Raw genomic sequence first — 19704 nt, 5'->3', positions numbered from 1 at the left:
GCCAAGCCCACAAACACAGCCGAAGCCCAGGAGGTCAAGGTTAGCAACCTCGAACTCCCTGTGGCTGTCTGCATCTCCGACCGGGGGAAGCCGCCGGCCCGCATCACATGGCAGTCGGGGCTGAACGGCAACGCCACCGTCTCGGAGGTGACCAACGCGGACGGCACGGTCACTGTCACCAGCTACTACCGCATGGTGCCCACCAAGGAAGCCAACGGGCAGCGCATCACCTGCATTGTGGAGCACAAGACGCAACCACAGCCAGAAGCTCTTCCAGTGGTGCTTTCGATATTGTGTGAGTGGTGCGGCCTGGCTTTGGGGTTGGAGGTGGCTAGGGTTTTGAGGTGGGCTCCTGCGGAGGAAAATGCTCAGAGAGCCCAGGAGACGTTGACTGTGCAAACCCCCCCCCCTTTCGTTTAAAGGCCGTTCTCTGTCCCCTTCCATCAAGACCCCTGGGAACTGCAGTTTAAGGGGGCCGGGAATTGTAGCTCTTGTGAGGAGTAACCTATGGTTCCCAGGGTTCTTTTTTCTGGAGGGGGTGCAGAATGTGCTTTAAATGTTTGGTGTGTACACAGCCTTCACTTCTCTGCTCTTATTTCCTGGCCCTGGAAAAACTTACAATCCTTTACTTTTAGTCAGGCATAGGCAAACTCCAGATGTTTGAGACTACAATTCCCATCATCCCTAGCTAACAGGACCAGTGGTCAGGGATCATGGGAATTGTAGTCCCAAACATCTGGAGGGCCGGAGTTTGCCTATGCCTGCTTTAAGTGGCCTGGGATGTGGAAGGGAAGGTGAATGAGGATTGGTCTTTGAATGCTGGTTTGAACAATCTTGGAAATTATTATTGTTATTATTCGCTACCACCCTGAGAGTGGGGGTGGGTGGGATGGGGAGCAGTTGAAGTTAGGCATTGCTTTGCAAGCTGTGGGAAACTAGGATGCCTGGGTTCCATCACTAGCTTTGGGTAGCGGAGTGGCGCCTAGTGGTTGGAGCACAGGTTTGGAGGCACGTTGAAGGGGGTAGGGGAATGATACCTGGAGGGTGTGTTTTGTATCCCACCTTTTCTCCCCAAGCTGCCCAGAGCTGCAAACCCGCAGGCGATGAAACCATTTAAAACACCCAAAGGCAATTTTGATGCAGGAGTAAATTGGGAAAGAGCTATAGCTAATAAAAGGCTCTTCGGGAGGTGTAAAAACTGAGAAAAGGACCTGGGGAGATAGCAGATGCTGTTTCAGGCAGAGCTTGTGGGGATATTCGCAGGAAGGCAATGTTAGCTGGGAGAGAAAGAAGAAGCAGGGATTTGTGCGTCTTCTCAGTGCCTGCCACCAAGAAAGACGGGAGTATCCTATCTGGTTTCTCCTTGCAGATCCTCCTGAGGTCACCATAGAGGGATATGACGACAACTGGTATTTGAGCCGCAATGAGGCCATGCTCAAATGCACCGCCAAGGGGAACCCTCCGCCCACCGAGTTCATCTGGAGCACGTGAGTCCGAAGCCTCTTTCTTTCTCTCTTCCCTCCCACCACCAGCCAGTAAACACGCCCCCCCCCCCTCGAGTGTGCCCTTCTGCGGAGGCATTCACCTGAAGCTGGCCAATTAGGACTTCTGCACTTTGATGAGCTTTGAAGTGCATCCCTGCACTTTCTCAGGAGTGGTGCTGATGAAAGGCTTTTCCATGTGCCGCAGTTCCTGATTTCAAGAGGGAAGATCTGCACTGTGTGACCTTACATTCTCTCGGCACTGTTTGGGACGTTCAGAATTTGAAAGTCTGCCTGGGAGGGTCATCTCAACTCCCCAGATGTTTTGAGCCCCACCCAGCACAACCACCAGCAGGTGGGGTGTGTGTGTGTGTGTGTGTGTGTGTGTGTGTGCAAGGAGTTGTGATCCAAAGCACCTGGCTGGAGAAGCCTTCTTTAGAAGATGCCCAGTGAATGTTGGCTTCCCGCCCTCCCCCCAGGGTTCACTTCTGTGCCCACGAGAACTAGAAACTTGCCGCCTTTTGTTTTTCAATGGAAGCTGTTCCTGGCAATGACATCTACAGTGGTACCTTGGTTCTCAAACTTAATCCGTTCTGGAAGTCCGTTCCAAAACCAAAGCGTTCCAAAACCAAGGTGCGCTTTTCCATAGAAAGTAATGCAAAATGGATTAATCCGTTCCAGACTTTTGAAAACAACCCCTAAAACAGCAATTTAACATGAATTTTACTCTCTAATGAGACCATTGATGCATGCAATGAAAGCAATAAACAATGCACTGCAAGTCACACTGTCAGTCAATCAGTAGCTGAACTGGGTTCCACGCAGTCACAAAAACGAAACAAAAAGAGCCGCAAAAACAAAAACGCAAAATAAATGGCAAAAACAGACAGATCTCAGTGTAACACTCAAAACGGAAGCCTGGCACTCAAAATGGAAGCGTAAAACTCAAAACGGAGCACGTTTGGTTTCCAAAATAAGTTTGCAAACCGGAACACTTACTTCCGGGTTTGCAGTGTTTGGGTTCCATGATGTTTGAGTACCAAGGCGTTTGAGAATCAAGGTACCACTGTATTTTATGATAGGCCTGAATAGCTTGTGACCCCCTAAGCAAAACACAGCCATGAATGGAAGCCTATTGTTGGCCTTGAGAGACAATGGAGTGCGCCTCCGGGGGTGAAGTCTAACTGCTGCATTTGCAGTAGCAAAGTGACCTCCCCGGGGTGCAAGCCTGGGCAGAGTGTATGGGGGTCCTGGGCTGCCTAGATGACAAGACCCCACTCTTGGCCTTTTTGATGTGGTCCAAAGGAAGGCAGAGCAATACAGTGGTACCTCAGGTTAAGTACTTAATTCGTTCCGGAGGTCCGTTCTTAACCTGTAACTATACTTAACCTGAAGCACCACTTTAGATAATGGGGCCTCCTGCTGCCGCCGTGCTGCAGGAGCACAATTTCTGTTCTTATCCTGAAGCAAAGTTCTTAACCTGAAGCACTATTTCTGGGTTAGCGAAGTCTGTAACCTGAAGCGTATGTAACCCGAGGTACCACAGTACATTTGGCATTGGCTTGGGTGTAAGAGTTCCGGAAGGAGGCATGCAAGGCGCCAACCAACCATCTTAGGAACTCCACTCCAGATTTGTGTAGGGTTTACTCCTCAGCCGGAGGTTTAGGATCAGAGTTTTCCTTCTTCTAGATGAGCTTACCTTCCCAGGTTGACCAGCCCCATCTGCCCCTAGGATTATTATTATTATTATTATTATTATTATTATTATTATTAATAATTTGAAAAACCACCAGGGGTTTTCTGCCTGCCTCGGGCCGCAAGAAGACAAAAACATTTTCAAAATGTGTGGGATTGGTGGCTTTCTTTCAGTTCAGTGGGTTGAACGTTGCACAGTCTGCTCCAAAGAACTCGTAGGCTGTGTTAAGCCTCTTCCTCCAGCCTGTGGGAGACGGCTTCCCCTTTCGGCACAGAATGAGGCTGAGCCGGTTCTTCTGGCTCGCCAAAGGAAAAACATCCTCCTCAGATGACTCTGGCTATGGGCAGGGGAAGGCCAGGAAAACAGGGCTCCCGAGTTCTGCATGACCTTCTGTAGAGCACCTTGAGACGAGGGGATCAAAGCAGAGAAGCGTTGCAAAGAGGAGGCGGCTTAAGTTTGTGGTTTAGTCCAGAGCAGTACACATGGCATGGCATGCATTGGAAAAAAGGGTATCCTGTTTGTACTGATAAGATACTATAAACAGTGAGTGCCAAATTAAGCTCAAAGTGGCACCAGGAAAAAGTTCACTCATGTGTTGCTACTCCATGTCTTCAGCTTACATGCAGTCCTAATATAAAATGATATAAACCTTTATAGCAAGGATGAGGAGCCTGCGGTATTATCGACGTTTTTGTACTCCCATCAGCCCCAGGGCAGTCCAGCCATTGGTCAAGGCTGATGGGAGTTATAGTCCAGCAATATCTGGGGCTCTGCAGGGTCCTCATCTATCTTCTCTGGGATGATTTCCTATTTAAGTTTCATTGGTAGGCCCTTTTTCTCCTTCCCTGTACCATTCATTCAGACTGTCCTAGACTGGTTTCTCTGCCTTGGGTCTCCAGCTGTTGTTGGACTAAAACTCCCATCATCCTAGACCACTGGTTCTGCTAGCTAGGGTTGATGGGAGTTGTAGTCCAACAACAGCCGGAGACCCAAGGTTAAGAAACACTTACCGTAGATTCCGGCGTATTAGGCGACTGGGCGTATAAGACGACGCTGCCAATTTTTGGGGGGTCGTCTTATACGCTTTGGCAGCTTCGCTGGGCAGTGGGTGGCGGGCTCCACGCCGGGAGGAAGCTGTCCAGTGATGCTAAGCCGGCTTCGCTGGGTGGCTTCCTCTTGGCACAAAGCGGAGCGCGCCGTCCATTGCTGCTGCGGTGGCAGCTTCTGAAGCGGCAGTGGGCTCCGTGCTGGGAGGAAGCCGCCCAGCGAAGCCAGCTTAGCATCACTGGGCAGCTTTGCCAGGCAGCTTCCTCCTGGCACAGAGCGGAGCCCACCACACACTGAAGCCATACCACGACTTTTTAACCTCTTTTCCAGGGTTAAAAAGTCATCTTATACGCTGGAAACTATGGTATGTATAGTATGAAATTTGTAGCATTCTTTCTTTTTTAAAAAAGCAAAGTTTCTGATTGTCGTGGCTTGTGGAGAAAAGCTCACACAGCAGCAGATTACATTTATTATCATTATCATTATCACTATAATTTATTAAATTTGTATACTGTTGTATACGCACAGGTGTCTTGCATCCTTCAATGCAAAAGACATGGCATGTGTAATGGGTTCTTACAAGGGACTATTGGAGTCTCCCAGATTCTGTTTCCTAGCTAAGTCTCTCTCTCTCTCTCTCTCTCTCAATTGCTCCCATTCAGGGCCAATGGGCCTCTCCCAAAGACTGTGGAGGTCCAGGGCGACATACTCTTGGTGCGCAACGTGGATGCTTCAGTGAACACCACTTTTAGATGCCAGGCCACCAATCGCGTGGGACAGGTTTCGACAGATCAACCCATCTATGTCCGAGGTGAGTATCGTGGGGAGTTGATGGTCTTGAGTGTGTGTAGAGCTTTTGGGTGAAAGGACTTGGATCTGGTGGCCTGGTGTTTTGTACATATGGGGAATCTTGCTGCCTTTTTAAAAAAAACCCAAACAAAAAACAAAACTGCTTTGGGGGCCAGCTGTTTATATACAATATGTGCTTCCTTCTCTGGGCTGAGAGCTGAAACTCTTTAGAACTTGATTACTGGGCTGCACCATTTTCAGTTTGAGATGGAGGATGCAATATTTAGAGTGCTTCTGTTCTCCCCACCCCCCACCCCCAATCCTTGTATACATGATACTAACATGTCAGGGAGAAATCTTTAGACTCGGGGTGGGGAACCTGAATCTCCCCCCAGAGATGCATTTAGTGGAGCGCAAGAGACAGGGGGACACCAGATTTGCTGAAATTTGAGATGTTGTTGGACTGCAACTCCTATCATGGCCGTGCTGGGTGGAGCTGAACAAGAACTGGAAGTCGCAAATCTGGGCCTCCACACCATATGACGTCCTTCTCCTGGTACTGTAAATGGTTCGATACATGCTCACGTCTTGGGAATGCAGCAAGCCCGCAACTTACGTGCATTTAAACCGTGTGCATTCCGCCAAAAAACAGAGGATGGAAAGAGGAGTCAGTGTTCCAGGAAAAACGACTTTGGAAATCCCACCCAGGGTTGAGCCCACGCAATTTTGGCTTTAGGCGCGATCCGCGGAATGTTAACGCCTGTGTAAGTTGCGGGCTTACTGTGCATGTCCCGAAAGCCGAATGCATTGTGGAAACGGGAAAGCAAGGGTGCGCCATGGGGCCTAATCGGCTGGGCGCATTGTGGGTGTAAGTTGTGGCACAGGCTGTTCCTCCAGCTGGGTGTGTTTTAGGTACAGAGGCAACATGCTAGGCCACGTCATGCTCGGGCAGGCCTGCATGGAAGAGGCACTCCCTGGACCCTCTAATGTCCCAATTCTCCTCGGACAGCAAGGGGGCTCCTTTGCAGGAGGACCCTTCCAGATGGATAGGGGAGGCGGGGGGTCCCAGAGACCCCGCCCGTGTGCTCTTCCACGGCTCCACCTGCAGCTCTGCCCCTTCCCCAGCGCTGGCAAAGCCTAGTGATGCACTTTTCTCTGAGTGACACCCCTCGTCTTCCTTTTTTTACTCAGACCAGCCGGCGAAGAGGCAGAGCAGCAGCGCTGGAGCTTTGGCCGGGTCCATCGTGGGGGGGATCCTAGCCTTGGCTCTCCTGGGAGCCATAGTCTTCTTTGCTGTGCGTCGCCGCCGTCACCGGGGCACCAAAGGCTCTTACGACCCCAAGACCCGGGTCTTTGGCAACGGGACAGCTCCTCCCCCAGCCCGCGACTTCACCGAACTCGACCGGCCCCTCAAAGCCGCCCCGGGGAAGGGGCAGGAGGACGAGTACGACGAGGAAGATGAACATGAGGAGCGCTTCCCGCCCTACGGCTACTCATCCCACCGCCTGGAGGGCGAAGAGGAGCAGTACGACCAGTTGGGCCCCATGTTGCGGCTCACTTCTCCCCACCACGGCTACGAGTTCGACGACATGGAGTCCCAGCACGACGGCTCCATCATATCCAAGACAGCTGTCTACGTGTGAGCCCGGCCTTGGCGGCGTCCCCAGGAGGATGCCAGGAAGAGAACTTTGGCCTTCGCAAAAGACACGCTTAAGAGAGACTCTACGAAGTTCTGGTTTTTGATTTAATTTATGGGCCCTGCGTGGCCAGACTCTGTTGGTGGGGCAGCGAAGCCTCCCTCGACTTCGAGAGGCGAGGCAGCCGCAAGAGACATCCCAGGGGGAGATTTGTCGGAGCCCCATGAAGTTGGGGGTTGCCGAAAAGGGGAAACTTGTTTTTGCTTTCTTTTTTAACAAGGGGGGGGGCAGGGACGGGGCACTCTTTACCCCGAAGATTTCCCTCTTCTTCGACCACCAGGAGACATTTTGCGTGCTGCTGCCTTAAGAGGATTCGACTTCTTCCTTTTTTTGTAGTACGTGTTAGAGGAGATGCAGAGCTGACTAAAAACTGGGCATGGGGCAGCTTGGGAAGGAAACGCACCTAGCTTCTCCTGTCGCTGGCGTAAAAGACCTTTGGGCTCAGCATGCCTTGCGTGACACCCCCCAGGTTTTGGCAATCTTTAATCTCTCTCTCGCTCTCTCCCCCCGAATGGCGCTCTCTGGTTTCTTTTTGGTGCTCTTAACCGGGTGGTCTTGGCTGGTGCTGAATCCCCCCCCCCCAGCCTGGTGCTTGGGAGGAAAAGACCAGGCTCCTGTCTAAAAGTGCTGTCTCTTCCTTCCCCTTCTCTGCACATCCTCCACCCTGCCTGCCTCAACAGGTAAAGGCCTTCCTGCTCTTCGGATCACCCCCCTTCTTTCATCAGGGAACAAGGCCAGGGTTGGGGGAAGGAGAGAGGGGGCACAGCACCACTCGCACTGCCAGCCCCTGGGCCTTGCTTTATTCCAAAAGACTTGCTTATCTGTTTGCCGGGGGTCTGTCCGTCCCCCAGTTTGGCCTGCCCCACGTCCCCTCCCCATAAACTCCCCTGAATCGTTCACCATCATTGTGTGCGTTGTTTTCGGTGGGGTGGGGGGGGTTCCTGTTGAGTTGTTTGGAGGGTCAAGAGATGGGTCCCTCTTCCCCTCTCTTCTGCACTACCCCATGCTGTGCCTTAATGAGGACCAGCAGGTTTCCCCTTCCTTCATACATAACCCACAAATGTCTGTAAATACCCCCCGCCTTTGTGAAAAAGGCGCAGAGTTATTTTCGTACTTTTGGTTTGTTTTTTTGTGTGTCCCCGGTGGGCTCTGTCTCCGCATTTGAGTGTAATTAAAAGATGTATTGAAACCGAACTCTCCTTGCCTTCCTGTTTTGGGGTTTGTCTGACAAGGGGAGGTTTGGGGGTTGATGGCGGCGAGGAACCCCTTACATTGCTGAAGCAGAAGGGATCCTTGCCACGGTGACACTGAATCCCTCGCCTTCTCGCAGCCGCATGAATATTTAAAGCCACCTTGCTCTGTATAAAATTAATTGCAAGCGAAATGTCCTAGAGGCTCGGGCTGAGTGACTGGGCTGTCTCCTCTGAGTAGGAGAGGAAGTGCGCATTGGGGAAAGGAAGTTTCGCGTAGCCGAATTTGATCCGCAGAAGAAAGAGCAATGTTGGCCTTCTCCACCCCAGTCCTGGAGGGGCATCAAAACTCTGGATTCTTCCTTATTGTGAAGTGCTGTCCATTGCGATTTTTCTTTTTTAAAAAAAACGTTGCTACAGAGGCAAAAGGTACTTCCTGATATACAGTGGTACCTCAGGTTACATACGCTTCTGGTTACACACTTCGCTAACCCAGAAATAGTGCTTCAGGTTAAGAACTTTGCTTCAGGATGAGAACAGAAATCGGGCTCCGGCGACGGCGCAGCAGTGGGAGGCCCCATTAGCTAAAGTGGTGCTTCAGGTTAAGAACAGTTTCAGGTTAAGAACGGACCTCCGGAACGAATTAAGTACTTAACCTGAGGTACCACTGTATTTTCAAAGGAAGAGTAGAGTGGGAGGCACCAATTGCTTGTCGTACTGTGAGCAACATCCCAAATACAACCATAAAAAGTGGTTCAAGTCCCTAGTCTCTCTGGATGCTGTCAGACTCCAACTCCCATCATCCCTAGTGAGCATGGCCTTTGGTCAGGAATGATAGGAGTTGTAGTCTAGGTTGGAGGGAGGGGTGTCCCTGCTCTAAATGGTTCCTGCAGATGAATATATATATGTTTTCCTATTTACTGGATTTATATACTGCCGTTTCACCAAGACGGTTTACAGTTTCTGAGCTCTCCCACCCAAATAACCCTGTCTCCCAGCCCCTCTTCTTTACCACAGGGCAGAATTGTGTCTGTTGGCCCTATGGGATGGCACAGGAGTAGGTCCTGGTGGTGTGTCCGCCTGCCTGTTGTTGTTATTATCAATAATAATACTCCTTAATAATGTTGAATGTCAATATGGTTGGCAAAGTTGCCGTCATCAGTGGCCTATTTTGGCCTCCCGTTAATCGACACTTTCCCCCTCTTCCTCTCTGAATTCGGTCAAAAAAACTCACTGCCTAGGCCTCACGGCTCTGAGGAGTAAAGAGAATTGCATCAGTAGCTCTGCTTGTTGTTCTTTTGTAAACAGCTATGCTCCTTCAGTTAGGAAAGGTACATTACGGTGCTATAAATAAAAAAAATAGTTTGGTTAGTGTGCATGGGTTTTGCACCTCCTCGCTCTTATTGCACTGTTAAAACCAGCCTCTAAAATACCACCCCATTTTTTGGGACAGGGTGAGGGAGTTCTTTGGCAGCAGGCGCCTGCTGTTTAGAACCGGTCTGATCTGTCAACTTTTTTTGCACGTCTCCATGACCACCTGTCTGCCCCAGGAGGGAGATCGGGTTTCCTTCAAAGCAGGAACAGCAGGTATGGCCCAGGTGGTGTTTTGGAGAAACAGAGGGCAGTTTACGGTGCCTTGCACTGTATACAGGCACCTGTGACTGCAGGTGCAGGCAGTGAAAAGACTGCTTTGAATACAGGCCACAGCGATGGTAGCATTCACTTCTGGGGCAGGATTTCTGTGTTAAAAAAAATAAATCGAAAAAAGACCCTGCCAATGTTTTCCCCACAGCAGCCTGATGCATTGAAATATGAGCTGTGAATTTTTCTCGGTCACTTTATCCTCATGCCAGGAAAAAAGCCTCACCAGCTAAACATCTGTGGCTGCTAATAGAGAAACAGGAGGCTGTGCCAATGAATAAAAAAAACACACAACCTATTGATGTAATGCTTTTCTCCAGTTCTGTAGGGAAGTGAGCTAAAATTTTATCTTTGTAAGCAGCTTGGGGTTTTTTCCCCCCTCACAGAGAGTTCAGTTTAAGGACCATTTTGATACAAGCACCGCCGCTCAAGTGATTTTTCCCCTTTTTTTAAAAGGGGGGGGGGAATACGTGTGTTTTTCTCAGGTGAAATATTTCATTGGAGGCTAAAATGCCCATAAAGACCAACACAGATTTCCAAACCGTCACTTTAACTCTTATTTCAGGGATAAAATTAGTTGGAAGTCAGACGAAAGCAGGTGTAAATCTTCTGGACTGCCATTAAAAGCTTCCCTAAACAGGGCTGCCTTCAGATGTCTTCTAAAAGTCTGGTAGTTGTTGTTCTCTTTGACATCTGGTGGGAGGGCGTTCCACATGGTGGGTGCCACTACCGAGAAGGCCCTCTGCCTGGTTCCCTGTAACTTGGCTTCTCACAGCAAGGGAACCGCCAGAAGGCTCTTGGCACTGGACCTCAGTGTCCGGGCAGAACAATGGGAGTGGAGACGCTCCTTCAGGTTGTTGCCAGAGTTGGGCCTGATCTACCCCTTCCCAGGATTCCTCTGCCCAACTAACAGAGAGAGCAGCTTTCTCTGAACGGGCCGAGGAGAGTTTTGCGACATCCCCACGTTCCTTGGCACGATCTCAGACAGGAGTGGGGTGGGCGGGCCTGAAGCCTTCCTGGTGTTATTGGGCTCCCAACTCCAATCAGTGCCAGGCAGGGATGGCCAAGCCAGTGGTCGAGGATGAGGTGCAGTATCAAGCAACATCTCTACTAAGAGGAAACTCGTTCTCACAAGTGTGGATTCTTTAAATAACAGCGGCAGGATCTCTGCAAAAGAGAGAAGTAGCGGGAGGCTAGGGTAATCCCAAGGTTTCCAGAAGTACAAAAATGTTAAGGATGTGGGGAGGGAAACACACTGAAATAACAGCTTGATAAGGGTGTTAGATTAGGTAAAAGGTAAAGGGGACCCCTGACCATTATGTCCAGTCGCAGACGACTCTATGGTTGCGGCGCTCATCTCGCTTTACTGGCCCAGGGAACCGGTGTACAGCTTCCGGGCCATGTGGCCAGCATGACTAAGCCGCTTCTGGCGAACCAGAGCAGCACACGGAAACGCCGTTTACCTTCCCGCCGGAGTGGTATCTATTTATCTACTTGCACTTGACGTGCTTTCGAACTGCTAGGTTGGCAGGAGCAGGGACCGAGCAACGGGAGCTCACCCCGTCATGGGGATTCGAACCGCCGAGCTTCTGATCGGCAAGCCCAAGAGGCTCTGTGGTTTAACCCACAGCGCCACCCGCGTCCCTCACCCCAAGGTTTGCAGAAGTACAAAAATGTTAAGGATGTGTGGAGGGAAATGCGCTGAAACCACAGCTCGATAAGAGGGTTAGAGTAGGAAGGTGTTAAAATGGAGTATCCTGAAAATAGGCATGGCAGGCCAGCCGAAAATCCTTAACAGGAGTGCTCCCTGCTGCAACATTTTGTTGCAGTTGTCTACTCAAGTACGTAAAGCGTGAAAGAACAGCACGGGAACAAGGCATGGCCTTGTGGAGTGGGTGCTTAATGCTATTTCCTTCTCCATGTGTACATTCACAGCGCCTATGATGCAAGCAGGGCTGAGGGGTGCATGACATCCCCAACTCCACCCCAGGTTAATCCTCTTGGCAAGGGAGGTCTTAAGCTCAAAAGGAAGAGCCTTGCCGGATTGGATTTAAAGCCCCACCCAGCCTTAGTGCCCAGGCAGAGCTCACAAGCAAGGCATGAAAGCAACCAACACCCCTCTTGTTGTCATCTGCCTCTGAACCACAGAGGTCCTGTTTATCTGGCAGGCCTAGTGGTGGTTGACAGGCCTGCCTTTCCTGATTTCGGGCCTGGTTTGCACGGCATGGCACGCCGAACCTTGGCTTATCTCGGCTCGGCACACCAGTAAATAAAAGCATAAAGTAATTGGAAGCTGCTCTCCTGGAATTGCACAGTCTCGATAAGCCTCAGGTTGGCTTAGGGTGTCATGCAAACCAGACCATTGTCGAACCTAGCCTTTATGAAGCTGGTTGTTGGGCTACAACTCCCCTCAGTCCCCAGCCGGCAAGTGCTGGGCAGGGGGCTGATGGGACTTGAAGTCCTACCAAGTCTGGAAGGCACCAGGTTGGCAAAGGTTGGTCTACCTCGAGTGTTTCCCAAACCTGGGTCTCCAGCTGTTTTTTTGGACTACAACTCCCATCATCCATAGCTAGCAAGACCACTGGTCGGGGACGATGGGAATTGTAGTCCAAAATCTGCTGGAAACACTGGCCTAACCTATGACTAGATATTGCTGGACTACAGTTCCAATCATCCCTGACAACTGGGTCCTACTGGCTGGGGCTGATGGCAGTTGAAATCAATAAACATCTGGAGGGCCATAGGTTCCCATCCTGGGGCCTAACCCTTTCTCAACCCCATTCTTTAAAAAAACCCACAAAACTGAGGTAGAAGGTACCATTGCATCACGTTCTGGCAGCAAATCTCATATTATGTGTTGTGACTGAAGTACTTTTGTCTATCCAGAACCAACGGAAAGGTCTCTCACATATAGGACAGTGGGAAATAGTGGCTTTTAGCAAGTTGGGCTCCTGAACTTCTCGTAGGTTCGACAGCCCAACTACTTGAACTTCCAAGGATTCTGGCATCTTTATTTCCCTCCAAGCTGCCTCCTTGAACTTGTAACTCTGATCTCTCTCTGGATACTGTGTTCAAAAGCAGCAGGGCTGTTCGCCGCTCTGCATTTAAAAAAGAAATCAAAGCACTGGGCTTTTAATGTATGCATCCCGATAGGTGCAAACTTTCTATGAGCGTAAACGCTCATATAGCATACTTCGTTCGCAGTCTGATACAGTGGTACCTCAGGTTACATACGCTTCAGGTTACAGACTCCGCTAACCCAGAAATAGTGCTTCAGGTTAAGAACTTTGCTTCAGGAGGAGAACAGAAATCGTGCTCTGGCGGCGCGGCGGCAGCAGGAGGCCCCATTAGCTAAAGTGTTGCTTCAGGTTAAGAACAGTTTCAGGTTAAGTACAGACCTCCGGAATGAATTAAGTACTTAACCCGAGGTACCACTGTATTTGTGAGGGATGTCAGTGATTTAGTTTTTAAAAAATCTGTTTGCCAAGCAGAAACACTCAAGGGGGGTGTGAATCACAGCCAGGGAGAGATGTTTCCTGGGGAGAATCTTGAGGGCCACATAGAGAAGACTAGAAGGCCGCATTTGACTCAGTTGCCTAGAATTCCTCACCCCTGGTGTGGTTCTGCCAATCTCGTAACACCAGGATGTGTATGATTGACACACCCAGGGAGAGGCCTGACACTTAGAAAAAGGAGAGGCTGCGGCGGTTTTCTGAAATTTCACTCCCTGTCACTTTCCTATAAATCTTTATTTCACCCTTCAGCGGAGCATGGCTGTTGGACACCTGCCATCGGCCTCGTTTTCGCTCACCTGCAAGCCCGGCGCTTCATCTGTAAGCGGCTTTCACGGTGGTTACGAGCGCGAGCTATGAGCCCTTGGTTTCAAACAGACGAGTTTCGCCGCACGTTCACAGGCCTGGCCTTTGATAAGGCGCAAACTGTCTTGGCCTTGTCTGTAACACATTGCTGGAGCCACCATAAAGGCTCGTTGAAGCACTTAGGGGCAAATGCTAAATGTGCGCTAGAAATGAAATGTTGGGGTTCGAACTTCATGGGAAATAACTCCCATTACCCTTGAACGTTGTCCACGTTGTCTGAAATACTGTAGGTTCTCTGCCCATAGCTGTCAACTTACAGATTTGAAAATAAGGGACCAGCAGCCTCGAAAATAAGGGATTAGCAGCCAAAATAAGGGATTTTGCTGAGCTTATATAGAAATCCGGCACTCATGGAGCCATGCTGCTTTTGCTGCGACTGACTGTGTTCTGCAGGGGGTTGGACTAGATGATCCTAAGGGTCTATAACTCCGACCAAGGAAGAGTGGCAGACAAAACTGATGAACGACGTCGAGATGGCAAAGCTTACAGGCAGAATTAGAAACCAGGAAGAGGACCTCCTGAATAAAGAATGGGGAAAGTTTATAATTTATTTGAAAAGCTATTGTAAAGAGTTACATACATTGGTAGGATTGACAGAAAATTTGCAGTAAAAATTTGAACTATGGATGGACAAATGATTTATAAAAATAGAGTTATGATAGGGATGCAGAGGGGGGAATCACTACATTAAGATGCTGAACTGGTTGGAGGGGATGCTAAGCAGCACGTCGGGGCTGCCGTCGTCCTGGTGCAAGGAGTTCCACCAGCCCTTCCCTGCCCGAGAGAGAGGGAGGGAGACTCTCGCCCACGCCGCCCGTGAGCCCGGCATGATGTGGTTGCAGCGCCGCGGCGACCACTGAAGCGCCGCCCTTCTGTGTCCCTCCCCATCCCCTCCTCTTCTTCCTCCCTCAGGCCGCCTCCTCAGCTGCTGCTGCCACCTCTGGCTTCCCCTGGTAGCGCTGCAGAAGTCTTGCAAGAGAGGGCCTGCCCGCCCGCCCGCCGCCACCCGTCTCCTCACGACGTGCCCCTGAGGGGGAAAAGGGAGAGATGGAGACGCGGCAGCTTGTGCGCACGCTCTCGCGCGCAGCGGAGGACCCCGAGCCACTGCTTCCCTCCCGAGCCGGGCGAGCATGAAACCCGGGAAATTTAAGGGACATCATCAATAAGGGACAGCAGTGGGACACGGCACTAGGATAATTGAGTTTCCCGCCAAATAAGGGACAGTTGACAGCTATGTCTCTGCCGTGTAATCTTTTTGGTTAGCCCACATTGCGTGGGAAAGGGGGTCCCTAGCAGTTACTCCGCATGCAGTAATAATATTATTAATTTGCACTTGTTCAGAACCACCCTCAAACAGCTGTTTCAAAGCAAGCTATTCATGTTTCCCAAGTGTTGGTAGCAGCGCTGAGGTAACTGCCAAAAGTGTGGCTGAGGTCTTCTCCAGATTATGTTTTAATCTCTTGCCCGCTGGCAAGGCCCTGCTCTAGGTTTCAGCTTTCATCTCTCGCCCACTGGTTGCCCCAACCCAGTTTCGTATCGCCGTGGGGCCTGGTCCACTTAAAGCCTAGCGTGAATATCGGGCTAAGTCCTTCCACGCTGACAGGGCCTGCCGCCGAAGCCCGTGACGGATTCTCCCGGTTCTTCGCCACCCAGGCTGCAGCCTGGGAAAGAAGGAGGCGGCAGCTGTTTTTGCTTAGGCAATAAAAAGTGCTCAAGTGTCGGACTCTGTGGAGAAAGGTCAAAGGAAGGCCACTTGGAGACGGCTCCTGATCCTTGGCTGCTTTGGGGTGTGGCCCCCGCTGGGCACACGAAACCCCCAAAGCCCTTTAAAAAATGAAAGAAATAGTGTAATTCGAGTCTCGGAACGGGTGTTTGCTGTCAGCAAGGCCCTGTTTATGAATTTGAGAGGTTTAAGCCATGTCAGGCGCTGGCTTTCAGATTTCCCTGCTGGTGAGGAACCTCTAGATCACGATTTCCCAAACTTGGGTCTCCAGCTGTTTCTGGACTACAACTCCCATCATCCCTGGCTAGCAGCACCAGTGGTCAGGGATGATGGGAATTGTAGTCTGAAAACAGCTGGAGACCCAAATTTAGGAAGCACTGCTCTAGTTGATGAGAAGGATTTTGAGAATACGGTACAGTGGTACCTCGGGTTACAGACGCTTCAGGTTACAGACACTTCAGGTTACAGACTCCGCTAACCCAGAAATAGTACCTCGGGTTAAGAACTTTGCTTCAGGATGAGAACAGAAATCACCCGCCGGCGGCACGGCAGCAGCAGGAGGCCCCATTAGCTAAAGTGGTGCTTCAGGTTAAGAACAGTTTCAGGTTAAGAACGGACCTCCAGAACAAATTAAGTTCTTAACCTGAGGTACCACTGTACTCATAATTTATTTTTTGGGACCATCTGACTGGGTTGCCCCAGCCACTCTGAGCAGCTTCCAACAAAATATACAAAAACACAACAGATCATCACACATTAAAAACTTCCCGGTACAGGGCTGCCTTCAGATGTCTACAGCTGAGTTGATATCGGGGGTGATAGCCAGTCTTATGGAACCTAACCATCAGTCCATGTTGAACTCGAGAAATGCTTTAGAGGTCACTGGTTGCAGACCCTCTGTTTTTCAAAAGCCAAGCCATGGGCCCCCCACTTTTGAAGATTTTTATATATCTATGGTAGTTTTTGTTATGTGAATGGAGCCACGAACCTCCTGGGTGGGTTACGTGGACCTTCTGAGGTCTGCGGACCACCAGGTGGAAGCCACTGCTCTAGATTATACCCATTGCTCTCCTCCAGATCTGCATTTCAAAGGAAAATCCAGGGACGCTTGTTTAGGATCGCGGGGAAATGGTTGATAAACTTCCATAGGATGCTGGAGTTTCCTTCGACCACGTTCTGAAAGCCGCCAGCTAAGGACATGTATCTCTGTACTTGTTTTGGACCAGCACTCCCATTGGAGTTGTAGTCCAAATGGTATGGAGGGCACCAGCTTGGCGAAGACTGATCTATGCGAATCGGCAGCTGCAGATAAAACAGTCACTGTGCAGTACTATGAATTGCCCATGGGCACAGCTTCTGGTCCTTTCGAGTCCAAACCATGTATGGGGATCCTTTGGCCCTCCAGATGTTGCTGAACAACATCTGTGGCCAATTGCCACTTGTAGTTTGGGAACATGGTCTGAAGCTCAGCATCAAAGAAACGAAGATCATGGCCACTGGTCCCATCACCTCCTGGCAAATAGAAGGGGAAGAAATGGAGGCAGTGAGAGATTTTACTTTCTTGGGCTCCATGATCACTGCAGATGGTGACAGCAGCCACAAAATTAAAAGACACCTGCTTCTCAATGACAAACCTAGACAGCATCTTAAAAAGCAGAGACATCACCTTGCCGACAAAGGTCCGTATAGTTAAAGCTATGGTTTTCCCAGTAGTGATGTATGGAAGTGAGAGCCGGACCATAAAGAAGGCTGATCGCCGAAGAATGGATGCTTTTGAATTCTGGTGCTGGAGAAGACTCTTGAGAGTCCCATGGACCGCAAGAAGATCAAACCGATCCATTCTGAAGGAAATCAACCCTGAGTACTCCACTGGAAGGACAGATCCTGAAGCTGAGGCTCCAATATTTTGGCCACCTCATGAGAAGAGAAGACTCCCTGGAAAAGACCCTGATGTTGGGAAAGATGGAGGGCACAAGGAGAAGGGGACGACAGAGGACGAGATGGTTGGATAGTGTTCTCGAAGCTACGAACATGAGTCTGACCAAACTGCAGGAGGCAGTGGAAGACAGGAGTGCCTGGCGTGCTCTGGTCCATGGGGTCAAGAAGAGTCGGACATGACTAAATGACTAAACAACAACAACAAGTTTGGGAACATCTGGATGGCCAGTGGTCCTCCTGTGCCTGATCTAGACAGTGACTCCAATTCCCATCATCATTGGCCATTGGTCACACTGGCTGGGGCTGGTGGGAGTTGGAGCCCAGTTGTAAATCAGGATTCCACCTCCCCTAAACTTGTCTAACATGTCCGTCTGTTTACCAAAACCCTTAATCATTGAGCTGAAAGAGGCTCGTGGGATTGTTTGGGTTTCTTTTGTTAAAAATCAAATTTTAGCTGTGTTTAAATTTGTAATCAGACTAGCTTTAGCTATATTGTAAGCCGCTTTGTGGGGATTTTTTGCCTTGAAAGTATAAAAACCAATATAAATAATAATCCAAAAGAGTGAGTGGACCTCAGGTTCCACAGCCTCTGCTTTCAATGAAGAATTTGTCGCACACTTGCTAGATTACAGTTCCTAAAATGCAGGTGGGAGTGTCAGTTAAATTTGCTTAATTTGTACTAATAGATGTACCTGGAAAAGTATATGCCAGTAAAACCTCTGTCCTGATATTACCTGAATCGAAATTAATGAAATGCTCTGTTTTCTCTCTGCCCAACCCTGCTTCCTGGGAAATACTTATTTTTATTTATTTAACAAAATGTATACGCAAATTGTTTCTAGGAAAACCTCTAAGCCTATTCACAAAACCAGTTTAATATTTTCTTTCCAAGGGAAAAAAAGAGGAAAGGAAACAGCAAAGTGGTTTTTAAAAAAATGAAATAAAATATTAAAATGGTTGATTTAAAACAGGTAATTGCAACTTTTCAAAAGATGACTGAAATCAACAGCATCTGAAAAAGAAATAACACACACGTAACTTCTGCATGTTTGGATGAGCTTACCTAAGCAAATAATGTATGTTTTAAACAGGTGTCAAAAAGAGTACGGTGATGGCGGCTGCCTGATGTCAGTAGATCCAAATAGATCTATTATAGAATCATAGAGTTGGATGGGACCCTAAGAGTCATCTAGTCCAACCCCCTGCAATGCAGGGATCTCAACTACCTAGATCTACCATCTATGGGAAGTTTAAAAACATGCAGAGGCGCAGGGCATTGTATCCAATGTTCTGAGTAGACCCATTGGAATTTGAGGGCGTGCCTAACTTTGTACAGCTCCGATTCGCTGTTAATGCTCAGGCCTCTTACAAGAAATCAGGCAGTTTTCCTTATAGCTGTGTTTTGGGATATTAATAGACGACTCAAGATAGCAGGGTATAATTAACCTTGTGCGGTCACAGAACCTGGCAACTTATCAGATATTGTAGGAAAAATTCCACACAGGGAACTGAAACTGACCCGTTGTATGTCTGGGCTGCTTGTCCTTTTGTGGACTGAATACCCCACAGCTGGGTGCAGATTTCACCTGCATTTTAAAAGAAGCAAACAGGGCCAGCTCCCTTGCCATTAATTCCAGTCGGCAGCACTAAACTTTGGCAGTAGCCATTGAGAGCCTTTAGCCCCCACAGATTTGACAAACCCTTTTTTAAAAAAACAAACACCCATGTTATCAGGCAGTGCTACCTCTTGTGGGAGTGAGTTCCACAGCCCAGCTATGCACTGTGTGGAAAAAATACTTTGTCTCTTCTGAATATTACAACATTCAGCTGTGTTGGATGTTTTCTGGCATAGAGAGATAAGTGACAGAACATTTGTGCAAGTGGCAGAAAGGACAGCTTGAAGTTAAAGTTTTACTTCCTTCACCTGAAAAGAATGTACAAACAAAGGGCTCAGTTGACACAAGAGGAGATGGTGGCCAGGCTTTGTTTACGAAACGGACTAGAACCAGTGTTTCATCTGTAAGAATGAGAGGTACCTAGAAGCCCAGAACATAGCAGGTGGTTATTTTGTAGAAAGACTCTCTGCATATGCTCAGAGACACTCCCATGAAGCAGGCTGTGAGTGCAGAGTTAAAAAATTTTTTAAACGTGGTTAGGTCTATCATAGAATTGTAGATTTCGAAGGGGTCATGAGGGCCAACTCCCTGCAATGCAAGAACACACAGTCCCCCATCCAGTTTGAAACCAGACCAGACCCTGCTTAGCTTTGCAAATGTGCTATTGGTTTTCTTGTTGCACAAGTCAGGCCTCAGGGGGCCCTGCATCGGAATCTAAAATTGGTACTGGGACTAGTGTTCAAATAATAATAATAATAATAATAATAATAATAATAATAATAATAATGGTGTTAAAGTTGGTGGTAGCCTTTTCCCACAGTCTCTAAAACAGGGGTTGGAAATCCAGTGGCTCTCTGGGTGCTGCTGGGCTCCCATCAACACCCAGCCAGCAGAGCTAGCAGTCAGAGATGATCAGCGACATCGTTGCTTCTTCTCCCATTGCAATAAAACTCAGCTGGAGGATAGGTTAGGTTCCTTTTTTAATATTTATTAAGGTTTCAAAGAAAA

At 49.1% G+C, this 19704-nt stretch overlaps 1 protein-coding gene across 3 annotated transcripts in view; it reads left to right on the top strand.

Annotated features, from left to right (window-relative positions):
- Positions 1 to 19704, top strand: part of NECTIN2 (nectin cell adhesion molecule 2) — a 101289-nt gene that overhangs the window by 54786 nt on the left and 26799 nt on the right. For 2 of the 3 annotated variants that reach the window (XM_081200451.1, XM_081200453.1), the window contains exons 3-5: positions 2 to 295; positions 1370 to 1487; positions 4887 to 5035. In XM_081200451.1, coding sequence (XP_081056577.1) covers positions 2 to 295; positions 1370 to 1487; positions 4887 to 5035 — 561 coding nt within the window. Of the gene's footprint in view, position 1; positions 296 to 1369; positions 1488 to 4886; positions 5036 to 6204; positions 7905 to 19704 lie in introns of those variants that run through there. The other variant, XM_081200452.1, reaches the window with a different exon arrangement.

The sequence above is a fragment of the Podarcis bocagei genome (genome assembly GCF_964188305.1).
Source record: "Podarcis bocagei genome assembly, chromosome: 7".
NCBI lineage: Eukaryota > Metazoa > Chordata > Lepidosauria > Squamata > Lacertidae > Podarcis > Podarcis bocagei.
The sequence above is the reverse complement of the archived record's forward strand: the minus strand, read 5'-3'. Positions and strand labels throughout refer to the sequence as shown.